General features: G+C 38.4%; 1 protein-coding gene across 4 annotated transcripts in view; it reads left to right on the top strand.

The window, feature by feature from the left end:
• LOC126277975 (autophagy-related protein 16-1-like) overlaps positions 1–14,555 on the top strand; it is an 865,117-nt gene that overhangs the window by 58,019 nt on the left and 792,543 nt on the right. For 3 of the 4 annotated variants that reach the window (XM_049977631.1, XM_049977632.1, XM_049977634.1), the window contains exons 4-5: positions 1,929–2,017; positions 7,679–7,732. In XM_049977631.1, coding sequence (XP_049833588.1) covers positions 1,929–2,017; positions 7,679–7,732 — 143 coding nt within the window. The remainder of the gene's footprint in view (positions 1–1,928; positions 2,018–7,678; positions 7,733–14,555) is intronic. The other variant, XM_049977633.1, reaches the window with a different exon arrangement.

Raw genomic sequence — 14,555 nt, 5'->3', positions numbered from 1 at the left:
CAAGTAGGTCATTCATATTTTATGACTGTACCAGAAGATGGTAGACACAGCTGTCCTTTGCCTTGGGGAGTATGAGTTTCCATATTTTGGAGTGACCTAACCAAGAATTTCAGGGACTAAATATTACCATGTATATAGCAGTCAACAACTAATGTATTTTGTTTTCTACAGTTCCTGGATTAGGCCATTTGTTGCATGTTATCCTTTCCATCTCTTCCTTAATTTTTCTGTTTTGCCTTAAGATTTTGTAAGGTTTCAGTCTTTCTGGATTCAATGTCTGCAGGAGTTCATTCAATCACTTTTTCTTCTAACTGTTGTTGTTCTCAATATCTTTAAAATTGTTTCATTCTTTGACTATAGTGGCCTTGTTTCTTATTTAAGTTCCACAATATATTTCCCTATATCTGTAAGGAAAATATCACCTTAAACATTTGTTTCTTTTCATATTTTAGCTTTTAGATGCTGGTTGATTATTGTCTAATGCATTCTTTAATTAGCAATAGTTTTAAGTTGGATAGGAGTTTTGTCTAGAAGGGCATTTCTTCAGTGCTGAGCGTTTAGTTCACTATCTTTTAAAAACAGTGAGGTGGGTTTGTCAGGATGAACAGATTAGTTTTAGCTTTTGTGTAAGTATACATCCAATCTGTAGTACTGTCAGTCTGGATACAAAATAACAATCAAATACTAAATATACTATAATCAAATACTAAATAATGCAGAAGATAAACTTCATCTTTACCTCACATTTATTTGCTGACATTGGATTTGTAAATTTACCTACACTATCACTATTGTCATGTTTTCATAAATATCATGTTTTAAACTGACAATAAAAAGTGTAATGGGAATGCACTGTTATGACATGTATATGCCAGCTTTCATGCTATAAAATTGTCAAGCATTTTCTCAAAGTTGTGAATGGTAAATATATTTTTGGTTAAATTCTGTTTGCTTTTAACAAGCTGACATAAAATGAATATTACACTGGTGGTGGAACGCTCACCTCTAAAACTTGTTTGTTATTTTGTTAGTGTATGTCCCACTGATATTTAACTGTTGAGAATTTTGGCATTTAGTTTGTAATATGTGGTATCTCTGTGGTAATTACAATAAGTTTTTTCACATTGTTTTATTTTGGTCTTTTTTCAAATTTTGGTATAATTTTTTTGTTTACAACATGTATTTTGAAATTGTAATGGACTATCTTTTAAAGCCTTTCCTTCATGATTTTTTTACAACTTTGAATGATATCATCAACTCTTTCATAATTATTTCATGTAAACCATTCGTGTAACTTTTTAAGCTATTTTATCATTCTTCTGCATACCTATTGTTTGATGAGAGCAACATATACTGTGACAGCTGAAAAATAACGTGAAAAGAAGAGAGTGCAGTTTTTCAAAAAAAGTGCTTTTATTTATATTTAATTATTTATTTCCTATGATATTTTGCATAATTGCAGTATTAAATGAGTAACTTCTGAAGTAAAAATTAATTGAAGAAGTAAAAATTAATTGAATTGTTGATTGGATTATATTTTGCTATCTACTTTAATGCATGACTGTATTTGAAGTTTCTTAAGGCAGTGAGTAACAAAACAGCAGATTCAAAGGTGTAGTTTCTTACATATTTAAAGCTTTTTGTTCACTGAGAATGACATCAAATGTCCAAAATATATTTCAGTTTGAATGTTCACAAGTCTCTGGAAGTAAGCAATGGTACTAATCTTTAATAGCTATAGGTTACATACTATGTAGTTTAATGTTTTGCTTATATTGCTCTTTCTGGCATAACTGAAAACATTGATATCCTAATGAGTTCTTCTTACTCATTCAACATATTTTTGAAAAATTTATATTGTCTGAAAAAATAAGTTATCCTGCTAATTAGAAAAGGAAGAATCTCAGCAATGATTAATGCATTTGCAGGAGGAGAACAATACCCTTGTTGAAAGACTTATTAGGTATAAATCAAAAGACGCAGAGAAAATGAATGAAGAAAATGAGAATTTTGTCAGGTATGTATGCATTTCTTATAGGGAACCAGCTTCCTTATTATTGAACACTATTTATGTAATTGAATTTTGTGTATGAATGTGTCTAGACTGGCAGCAGTACTCAGCCAGTTACATTTAGTGTTGCATGTTCTTTTGCATTCATGTGTGCTTTTGTAAAGCTTGTAGAAACTTTGTGTAGGTCATAAGATATCCGTGCATTAATTAATTCAATGAAAACTGATAATCTGATTTAGTTGAATGACATTGTAATTTTGTGAGCTTTGGCACTCGAGGCAGAATGCAACTAGTTGAACCCTGTGTCCAAAGTTCTTATCCATTCAAATACCATTTTAACATTTGACTCACTTCAGTCCATATAGTCCTGTTAGTAGGAAAAACTATCATTGCCTATATAAGACCAACAAGAGGAAGGGAAGTATTGGTATTAATGTGCTGCTCACCAGATGTTGCTCCAATGTCTTAGGCAGGGCTGGTATAAGGCATTTGAGAACTGAGCTTTGATAGTAATTTAACAGCCATACTTTTCTTCCTGAAACGACAATAAAATACATAATGAGAGAGTGCTGGGTTAACATACATTTCTATTTTCTATGTGCCCCAGAATCTAAATGAGCATTTTACATTAAATAAGTGCACTGTTTCAACACTTTTTGACAGGAAACGAAACAAAAATATGGTTAAGACTTTTATTGTGTACAGTGTATTTGTATGAAATGTATAATTATGATTCCTTACAGAACTGGTTACATTGATAATGAACTGTGGATTTTTGCTGTGTCTCTTAAAGATTGATGGAATGTGCTGTCTAATCTATCTTCCTTTCTGTCCTTCTGTCTGTGCAGTAGGCCAGCTGCTGTTCACTTAATAGCAAATAGAAGTTTTATCTAGTTTATTGTAGATTTACTTTCAGTTACTATATGTTGATACTTCCTCACAGCCGAAACCATCACCACCAAACACTCTGAGAGTTCTGCTCACTTTGCATGATAATGATATACAGCATGGTGAACAGTCCTTTTTGTTGGGACTCACCTTATCAGTAGCTTTGTTTCTACAGACTACTTGTAGTCCATTCATCTTTACCTGTACAGTTAGCCTCGATGGCAGTGTCTTCATCAAACCTGGTTCAAAAGTTGGTGGTGGGAATAATTCATCGTCAGTGTTGTGTACACAACAGTAAGGATTGGTGGGCCACTGCTGTTCTTGGAAAGCTGGACCAGAGCAGAAATGATTAGGAACATATTAACACAGTAAACAGAAGATTTACTTAACATGTAAATTTCCATGTGAAGGAAGACACTACAAATGGTGCCACAAAAAAGAGTGTCCAGTTCATATAACAGCAACAACAATGGTGTTGGAGCCATGACTAGGTTGCATCTGCACAGTTTTCTGTACTGAAATGGCTCTGAGCACAAGTTAGGTGAGCCACTGCTACTGGACCTTCTATATTACAGTGGCAGAGAATACTTGAGGTTCAGAGCTGCTGGACGTGTGGCTCAGAGGATGGGTTGGATCCACCAGATCCCGCGTGACTCTTATCGGCGTCAGATGGAAACTTGCAATTTTGCAGCTATGACGCCTGTAGCCTAATATTGATATGTGATACCACAGTCAATAATGTAATCCACATCAAAATTGAAGTTCAAACCCTTTAATTTCCCTTGGTTGCTAAATTAACTAATGTTTATGGCCAGTTCCATCTACTTTAATTGTGGAGAAATACTACACTCAACTTATATTCTACTGTTGCAGTCTGAGTCCAGTTACCTAATTTAGACATGCAGTCACAATTGTTTGCATGTGGCACATGTATAATTAACACAAGCACTGAATATAACCCTTCAAACACTGTCTTCCAGATGTAACAGTCATATCAATATGAAAACAATGTGCATAGTAAACATCTTTCAGAAGTAACATTATTTGTTGTCTGATCCTACTGTCGTGATTAGCATTTGCAATTGTTGAAAGATTAACTCTTTAATGGAAATAATTATAAGTTCACAGTCAGTCACTGAATCATTGCATAAACTCCCAAGTGTGAAATTTAGGGTGAACATGGTAATTTTTCCAATTTGTGATCTTCACTAGAGTGCAATACGTTATCCTGCATTGGCAGACAAAGATCTTGCTCATTTCAGACCTCACCACAGATTGAACTTAAAGGTCTTCCAACATGCCTCTGTTAAAAGTTCACAATAATTAAAACTAGAATTGTTTACTGTTACTTCCCTGATTTCACAGATTACAATTAAAGAGTTACATTTCTAGGTAGCTGAATTGTGGATGGAGATTCATTTACACATGAACTTCCAGATACAGTAATAATTTCCATTGAATTATGCTGGTTAGTTGGTGCAAATATGCAATTCTGATCAGTAAAACTGTTTTATCTAAATCTGTTAATTACTTCAAAATCAACTGAGTGTAGGTGTTGCTAACTTATTTTTGTGTCTGGTTGTATGAGTACTTTATTTCTACAGCTTGTTTTAAAAATCTAATTTATTATGAAGTCAGTAATCATGTTATTGTTTACATATGAACAATGATAACAAAACTTTAAATTACTGATATTTTGTAATTAGCTTGATTTTAGGCAAAGTAACTAGCTGGTTATACTCCTAGTAACCAAAAGAATGTAATAGATAATAAAGTTGAATTTGCCCTGAGTCAATACTAGAGATTTTTAGGTATTGTGCACGTATTATATAAATGACAGCACCAAAGACATCACAAAATATAATAATAAAAATAATAATTTTGAGAGGAGAAAAACATAACGGATCAACTACAATCCATCTGCTTTGTCACATACCCACTCTTCAAGATAATGCCCAAGGTTTGGTCTAGCACAAATACTTTGAGTCAGTTACACTCCTGTAGGCTATTATAATCACACCTTCCTGTACAGTAAAAAATTTGGTGTTGGATACATTTCAAAGATTTCCTGTGTGTAGGAAAGTAGATTCTGCATATGTACCTGCATTTCAAGTTTATAAGGTACTATATGAAGGTAAAGTTAATGTATCAATGTGCCTGATGTGTGCATATATACTGTCTATAGTAGAAAGTTCAGGTTTGATTATTGTTGTTACTGTGACTTGACAAAATGCATTAGTAATGTCAGTGTGTAAACTATGTAATCAAATGATTAATGGAAAGTCTCATATAAAGATGTTGTTGTTGTTGTTGTGGTCTTCAGTCCTGAGACTGGTTTGATGCAGCTCTCCATGCTACCCTATCCTGTGTAAGCTTCTTCATCTCCCAGTGCTTACTGCAACCTACATCCTTCTGAATCTGCTTAGTGTATTCATCTCTTGGTCTCCCTCTACGATTTTTACCCTCCACGCTGCCCTCCAATGCTAAATTTGTGATCCCTTGATGCCTCAAAACATGTCCTACCGACCGGTCCCTTCTTTTTGTCAAGTTGTGCCACAAACTCCTCTTCTCCCCAATTCTATTCAATACCTCCTCATTAGTTATGTGATCTACCCATCTAATCTTCAGCATTCTTCTGTAGCACCACATTTCGAAAGCTTCTATTCTCTTCTTGTCCAATCTAGTTATCATCCATGTTTCACTTCCATACGTGGCTATACTCCATACCAGTACTTTCAGAAACGACTTCCTGACACTTAAATCTATACTCGATGTTAACAAATTTATCTTCTTCAGAAACGCTTTCCTTGCCATTGCCAGTCTACATTTTATATCTTCTCTTCTTCGACCATCATCAGTTACTTTGCTCCCCAAATATCAAAACTCCTTTACTACTTCAAGTGTCTCAGTTCCTAATCTAATTCCCTCAGCATCACCCGATTTAATTTGATCGGGGATAGTCTACAACCCTGTCTCACTCCCTTCCCAACCACTGCTTCCCTTTCATGTCCCTCGACTCTTATAACTGCCATCTGGTTTCTGTACAAATTGTAAATAGCCTTACGCTCCCTGTATTTTACCCCTGCCACCTTCAGAATTTGAAAGAGAGTAATCCAGTTAACATTGTCAAAAGCTTTCTCTAAGTCTACAAATGCTAGAAACGTAGGTTTGCCTTTTCTTAATCTTTCTTCTAAGATAAGTCGTAAGGTTAGTATTGCCTCACGTGTTCCAACATTTCTACGGAATCCAAACTGATCTTCCCCGAGGTCCGCTTCTACCAGTTTTTCCATTCGTCTGTAAAGAATTCAAGTTAGTATTTTGCAGCTGTGACTTATTAAACTGATAGTTCGGTAATTTTCACATCTGTCAACACCTGCTTTCTTTGGGATTGGAATTATTATATTCTTCCTGAAGTCTGAGGGTATTGCGCTTGTCTCATACATCTTACTCACCAGATGGTGGAGTTTTGTCATGACTGGCTCTCCCAAGGCCGTCAGTAGTTCTAATGGAATGTTGTCTACTCCTGGGGCCTTGTTTCGACTCAGGTCTTTCAGTGCCCGGTCAAACTCTTCACGCAGTATCTTATCTCCCATTTCGTCTTCATCTACATACTCTTCCTTTTCCATAATATTGTCCTCAAGTACACTGCCCATGTATAAACCCTCTATAAACTCCTTCCACCTTTCCGCCTTCCCTTATAAAGATGTGAATATAAAGATGTGAAACAAATACTAACAAAGAGGTAGAGGGGCTGACCAGTACTTACCTCAGCTCAGTACAGCCGATAGATAACACAAAACAGGACAGAAAATTTACATTCCTAGCTTTCGGAACTTTGTTCCTTCATCAGGGAGGGGAGAGGGGGGAAAAAGGGAAGAAGGGAAAGTGGATTTAGTTACTCACAACCCAGGTTATGAAGCAACAGGAAAGGTAAACAGGGAGGGTAGCAAGGATCCTGTTTTGTGTTATCTGTCAGCTGTACTGAGCTGAGGTAAGTACTGGCCAGCCCCTCTATTTCTTTGTTAGTATTTGTTTCAAACTATGTAATCAATCACAGATTATTGGTAAATTTTGGGATCTTGACCCTTGTTCTTATAACACAGGTTTTGGTAGTAGTATGTGGTGTCAGTTCTTGTTTTAGAACAGTGGTTATGGGTTATTACAGTATTTGTCCGTGTTTTTTCCTTTTTTTAATTTTACAATTTGTAAATAAGTACACATTTGTTTATTTAGTACTTTTTGCTTTGCTATGTGCTTGTCATAGTCAGTGAAATAAGCACAGCAAAACTTTGGCAGTGTACATGTGACATGAGAAGCATGAGTAAACCTTCTTATATTGATTACTGAGAGCCTGATGGACTACAAGAATTTTTTGGGTGAAGTTTTTACACTTTTATCTACCTCTCTTTTTTTTTCTTTGTCTCATTATTTATCCTTCAGAAAGAATAATCAGGAGCTTGGAATAAACAGTTATCCTAGTACCCATGCATGAGACACAATTTGTTTCTTCCTTAATCTCATTGGAACTTGTATTTATTCTTCACTTCATGATTTAGTGCTTTGCAAATTAAATCTTATATTATTTGAAAAAAGTAGTTCTGTGTGTAAATTTATTTGCAGATTTAATTGCTAGTAAAGTAGTGATCAGTCCTTTGTAAAGATCAATCTGTTGTACATACAGTTTTGTAATTATGGTCATTTGTGGGTCTCTTGTAGTTTCTTTCTATCATATTTATTTAGAAACAGTAGAGCCATCAAGCATCAATACTTTATTTACAGTGCACGTGCCATTAGCCCAACTGCCTTTCTGATACAATCTCTCAAATTCTTTGGGTAAGTTGAAATAAGCTAACTGCAGTAATAGTTTATTAAATACAGCTTTTCTGAGCTTTATGGGGGATCTCTCTAGCTATTGTGTGTGGGTTAGTACTATGTATTATGGCAAAACAAGACATTTATTATACACTGTGACCATCTCCAGGAAAGCATGCTATAAGTTGGAAAAATCACTTTTGTTCTTTTATTGTGTGTTCCAATAGTACTTAAAAAGAGAATTGGTGTTGTAAAAAGTAGAAGTATTTGGTTGTAGAACTAAATTTTCTGTGCATATTTCGTCACAATACTGGTTCTCTTGAAGTGTAAGAAAATCAGTTTGTTACATAATTACCTTGTTTTACTGCTTCCATGTGTTCTGTGGACACTTAAGCCATATAGTTTGTTTCATCCAAGAGATACAGCAGAAATTTAAAAATTTTAATTTCCACCCACACTGTTTATTACGTTCACTACCCTCCTTGTAAACTCTTTCCTTCCAACTTAAGGTATGGATTCATGGAGACAACCACTTACATTAAAAGTATAAGTTACAAAGACGTTACGTGTCAAATCAAACTGAAATGTGCACTATTTTCTTTTGGCAACCACTTTTTCGTGTCGTATATTGTTAGAAAGCAGCAGAACATGGTATCCTTCTTCTGTTCAAATATTCTTTATAGTTCTTAGGAACATAAAGAATAGTGCTTTTCCATAACACTGGACACTGAAAACTGCCATCCCCACTGACAAGGATGTCATTGAATGTGTCCATTTATCAATTGTTGATAGAATCCATATGTTAATATCAAAACGTAACTATAAATTTAGAATTAGATTTTTGGCCAGGAAATCACTATCGCAAAAGCCAAAGGAAACCTTCTTAAACTCTCTCTCTGAGAGGTACAGACATGGTACATAGTACATAACCTCAAATAAAATGCTTTGAACCTTATTCTGTATTGTAACTTTTGGCTTCCCTTCTTCTTGTTTTTTCGTGTGTGCGTGTGTGTGCGCGCGCGCGCGCGCATATGTGTGTTACAAGTTGATGCATGCAGAAGCTTCACTGTTGACACTCTTCATGGAAGTGTGCAAATAAGTTTCATGTTACTGTGTAAAAGTTCTTACGTGTGTGTGTGTGTGTGTGTGTGTGTGTGTGTGTGTGTGTGTGTGTCACAGTATCTGTTGAGTATGTTTCACTGTCATATGCTTTTGGGTGTTTGCCAGATTTGAAATAATCAACAGAAATGCTGTGTATTGTTCCATTTGTACTATTAAATAATGGTTGTAACTTCAAAAATGTAATTCTGGTACAATTAATAGACACTGGAAAATCTAATGTGAAATTTCTTGCTGTGTTTGGTTTGCGTCCAGCTCTTACTTAACCTGACCTTAAGTACTTAATTGGGGCTTAAACTCCTCTCTTTACTGTGTCCACATTTCACACCAGATTTGATTGTAATCTGTTCAGTCCCACAGAGGGCCTGCTGCATACTGCAACAAATTATCTATTTTTTTCACGATGGAATTACATTTCGACAGGTTTCTTAAAGAAAAATTTTATATTTTAAATTGTAGTTAAGTGTTACTCTGTGTAGCAAAGGTGTTTCACATTCATTCGCCTTTTTTATTCTATCCTTACACTAATTATCACTCAGATCTGAAGATAGTGGACACTGCAATGAAGTATTTCCTAAACATATTTTATTGAAGTTGCAGTCAAGTCTATAAAGGAAGCACTTGGGAATTCACAAGGACACAGTAAGCCAATATTGATAATTTTTGAGAAGTGCATATGGGGCCTGAAGATGCAATATTGAGTTGCCAAAACTGGTAGTGAAAACAAAATAAAACAACTTGTCAATTTGGATAGCTGTTTGGCTAATTTCTTTGTTAAATAAATGAAGGAATCTAGTTTGCATTGGGATTTCTTGTACTTTGTCCAGGTCCAGCATCTGTGTGACAGCTGCTGAGAGAACTTTTGTGTCAGATGTCAAGTTCTGTTGGTGAAACAACTATGGAAAATGCATTTGGTTCTTGTACTGTCCCAAAGTATGTCCTGGTGTTTCTCTCTTGTTTTATACCCTTAGGAGCATTACTTACAATACACTTTACATTTAATAATAGCTCTACACATGCTACCAATAGATTGCTTACTGTAAGACTGTTTACAATTCTTTTTCCAACAAAATAACCAGATATTACAACTTATGTAAGCACTACAATTGCAGTTTGAAATTCTGCACACCACCACGAGTATTTTTTGTATTCTCATTTATATTCATTTACTCATTTTAGTATAAAGAGCTCTTTCAGGAAAAAAATGATTCCTATGCACATAAAGTTTATGTTCTGCACGCTGTTAAAATCCTATCATTCATAATTATGGTATGCTAGTATTGCTTTCTGTCTTAAGTTTTAAAAAAAGTTATAGAAGCTACAGGCTACACCTCACCAGTGAAAAGGTTTTCTACATTATCTGGTCAAAAATATCTGGAAACTTACATAATGTGGAGTTGACCACAAGATGTCACAAAGGTGAGCCCGCCTGTATGAAGGAATAGGGAAGAATTGTGCTGTCAGTAGAAAAAATTTAACAGAAGAATGGGTTGGAGAGCTTAGTGAGCTTGAAAGTGGACTAGGCGGTAAATGTTACCTGAGTAACAGATCTACCAGGGATATTTCAGCCCTTCCAAAGCTGTCCAGTTCAACTATTGGTGGTTCAACAATGAATTGTAAATGCAAAGGAACAACCACATCTAAACCAAGACCAGGCAGATGGATACGGACTGTCAAGAATTACAGAGGATGGTTGTAAAATATCACATGAAAATGCAAGAATGAAATGCTCATGAGTTCCAAAGTGCTACAAGCAGACCAACTAACACAATGACTGTGAGTAGGGAGTTCAAAAAATTGAGTGCATTGGTCAAGTAGCTCCTCAGAAGTCACACATTTCTGTAGGCAGTGCTATGTCACACTTGAGGATTCTAAAAAATGACACCGCATGGCAGTGGGTGATTGGAATTTCACGATTTGGATTGACAAATTGTGCAGTAACCTGTGGCAATCAGATGGATGGGTTGGTGTTTGTGAATGCTAGGAGAATGTTACCTGTCATCATGTGTAGTGCCATCAGTGAAATACTGAGGTGGTTTTATTACAGTATGGGATTGTTCTTTGTGTTTAGGATATAGTCTGGCATACAAGAAGCATCATCTGACAATGGTTTGTGGAAAATAACATTCCTGACATGGACTACCCTGCCCAGAGTCCTTACCTGAACCCAATGGACCACATGTGTAATTAGTTGTATTATCGACTTCACTCTAGACCACAGCATTAACATCTGTATCTTCTCTGGTTTCTGCTCTTGAGGCAAAATGGCGTGCCATGCCCCCACAGATATTCAGATTCGTCTTTGAACGTGTTTCCAGTAGAGTTCAAGCAATCATACCCCTTATTAATGTCCACAAATGTGTGTCTGTATACTTTTGATGAGACAACATTCTACCATACCACAAGTCATTAGTAAGTAAATCCTCTTTGCCAGTATTATTGAATGAACATCATGAAAGGCAGAGATTTACAGAATAAAAACATAGCCATAATTCACTGATGTTAACCAGAGATAACTCTTTAAATTTCTGGTTATGTGCTAACAAGATTTTTTTATATATACTAAAAAGTTGGCATTTCTGAAGCTTCTCCCTTCCTTGTAATTTCTCTGCATATGAAATTTTACATATTAAATCACAATGTGTGTGTAAAACATGAAAACTTTGAATTAATCGATAATGACAAAATTAATTATTATTCCTCTTTTTACGTTCTCACATGGTGGCGAGGACACAGTGCAGTAACTGAGAATGCCCACAGATGTGCAGTGCAGTGCAGTGCAGTGCATCACATGGGCTTGCAGTGTGGTACAATATGTAGTGCTACAATGTCTCGCTGCAGAGACAGCTATGTAAAGACGCCACAGTATGGAGATTGAGTGGTGTGGGACATCATGATGCAGAGACAGTGTGGTGTAGAGATAGCTTGATGCTGAGATGGTTCAGCACAAAGACAGCAGGGCACAAAGACAGTACAGTGCAGGAATAGCCTAATACAGAGATTGCTCAAAACGGAGTCAGTGTGGAAACAACACAGCATGGAGATAGCTAAGTGTGAAGACAGTGTGGCACAGTTGCGGCTCGATGTTCTTCGGCATGCCACCGTAGATGATAGCCTCAGGGCTTGTCTTGATGCAGTTCCCTGTAACAAGCTGCTAGTGCAGCCAACTCCAGGCATGGAACATAAGCTGCCTGCTAGAGAATTGCTGCATCTCAAGTACCAAGGTAAGAGCAATTGAAAGAATATCCATGGGAGTTTGACAGTTACATGACCCACAGAGGAAACTCGTTCCACAATACCAGTGCTGCTCTAGAACAAGGCTGGCATCTTCTGGTGGTGACTGGAGCAATTGGTGTCTAAACAGATTGGATCTACAACATACAATGCCCACATGATTAATAAATAGTGTCGGTGGAACAGCACTTGTGGGCCAAGGATAGGCATACATGCAGGGCACAAGTGTTATGCCAGAAGTAGCTGGTGGATGGCTCGGTATAATATATGCCAACACCTCAACCCTTGTGATGATGCAACCATCTTGACAGAGGGTGAAGGGTCATGCACGGCAATCCCCATGTAATGCGATGTATGTTGGGAGGGCAAGAGGGTGGGGGTGGGCTCGGTGGCGTTCGCTGACCGAAGGTGGTCTGATGGAGGTGGATCCAGTGTGGGCTACTGGATTATTTTTGGTTTGGTGCCTTAGACTATTTGGCCATCCTGACACTTCGGGCTACTGGAGTCGAGCCTGATGACAAGCTGGAGCCATGGCATGAGGTAGAAGATGTCAATGGCTGAAGGGCGATAGAAATGGGGGTGCTGAATTCTCAACCAGTGTGTGTGCTGGAAGACCGACGGAGCCAATGACAGGTGTGACATCAACAGGTGCAAGCAGCACTGTGAGATTAAGTTGATCATTGCATAGTCAGGGGCTCTGTAGGGTCGTGATGATGTGTGAGAAGCGTGACTTACTGCAATGTAGCAGGCGGGGTGAGAGTCCTGGGGTGGCAGGAAAAGTGTCACTGCAATGTGCATTGGATCACAGAAGTTGCAGCCTAAATGAGGGTCCAGATGGTGGAAGAGCTTTACCACTGTGCACGTAGAAGCACAGAAGGGGTGGTCCAAAGGATGTTCCGGGATGGCAGGAAGAGTGTCACTGCAGCACACACTAGAGCTAGTGATGGAGGGCTCAGGGTGGTGGGAAAAGTATCACTGCAGCAGGAAAAGCATTACTGTGGCATGCAAGGAAGCACATGAATATGCAGCCCAAAGAGTAACCAGGAGCAGCAGAAGGACATTGCCACAGCATGCATCAGAGCATGGATAAACTGACTGGAAGTAAGGCTTGGGCTGACAGTAAGGTATTGTCGCATCATGCAGAAGAAGTGTGCAAAGACACAATCTGAGGGGTTGGCCCATGGTGGCTGGAAGGTGCATAAGAGCCTGGATAAACTGGCCAGGCAAAGATATGTCACTGCAGAGTGGGGTTGGTGGGAAGGGCATTGCTGCAACATGTGTAGAAAGCCCGCTACAGAGAAGCCGGCAGGGTAGAAAAGGCATCAAGCCAGGGGCAACATGATGACTGCAGCAAGTGTTGGAGCACAGAAAAACTGGCAGCAAGTGAGGCCCATGTTGGCAAAAGATGTCAGTGCAGCACGGATAAGAAGCACATGAAGATGCAGACTGGATGGTTACCCCAGGGCAGAGGGACGGCATTGCCACAGCATACGTAAGAGCGTGCAAAAGCTGACCAGGCAGAAAAGAATCACTGCAGGTCAGGTACGGTGGGAAGGATGTCACTGCAACATGAGTAGCAAGCACATGACAGAGAAGCTGGCTGGGCAGGAAAGGCATCACCACATTTCAGAGACAGCATTAAGGGCAGCACCCTGGCATATGTAGGGAGCGGGCAGAAGGATCTACATCACAGAAAGGAAGTATGTTATCCATAAGAAGAGGCTCAGAGGGCTGCGCTATCCCCAAGAGAGAGTTGTCGACCCCTCCTGTGATGTCCTGAAGCAAGGGGCAGAGTTGGGCTCGATTGGTGAGGCGGCAGCGTTGGGAGCTTCTGGGTGCACTGATGGACCAGTTGAAGACAGTGGAGGGAGGTCAAGTGTACTGGGACAGCAGGCTTTGGCTGCTGGTTGAGCTTGGGTCGACCAAAGGCATCTGCTGTTGGGAGAAATGGATATCTGGTAACAGCGGATGTCATTGGTCAATGAGGGCAGGGTCACTGATGGATGACACAGTATGGTCTGGCGAGTTGTAGTTCATGGAGAATAGCTGTGACAGCACACATTCATCACGACAGTGAAGACAACTCCATGTGCTCATGACACCAACCAAGTGACCATGCCAGATGACGGTGCACATGATGCCAGTGTTGGGCAAGGTGACACGCATGGGGGTGACAGCCATACCTCCAACTGGTACTATGTTACAGTGAATGAGCTGGACCAGCTCATTGCCAACAATGTGAAAAATGAGGAGATTGTGGATTTGTAAACAGCCTCATTACTGTCTGTACAACAGAGCAGATGGGAAGAGGCATGTGGATCTGTACGTAGCCTTGTTGCCAGTTTTATGTCCTTGCATGGTGGCAAGTATAGAGCACAATAACTGAAGGCTTCTACCTTTTGCAGTTACGTGCACCTGTATTAACAGCATGCATGTTTTTCCATGACAACCTAAAGATCGTGAATGATTACTGAGAGTAAAATAAAGGAAG

Source organism: Schistocerca gregaria, chromosome 6 (genome assembly GCF_023897955.1).
Source record: "Schistocerca gregaria isolate iqSchGreg1 chromosome 6, iqSchGreg1.2, whole genome shotgun sequence".
In the NCBI taxonomy this organism is placed as follows: domain Eukaryota; kingdom Metazoa; phylum Arthropoda; class Insecta; order Orthoptera; family Acrididae; genus Schistocerca; species Schistocerca gregaria.
The sequence above is the reverse complement of the archived record's forward strand: the minus strand, read 5'-3'. Positions and strand labels throughout refer to the sequence as shown.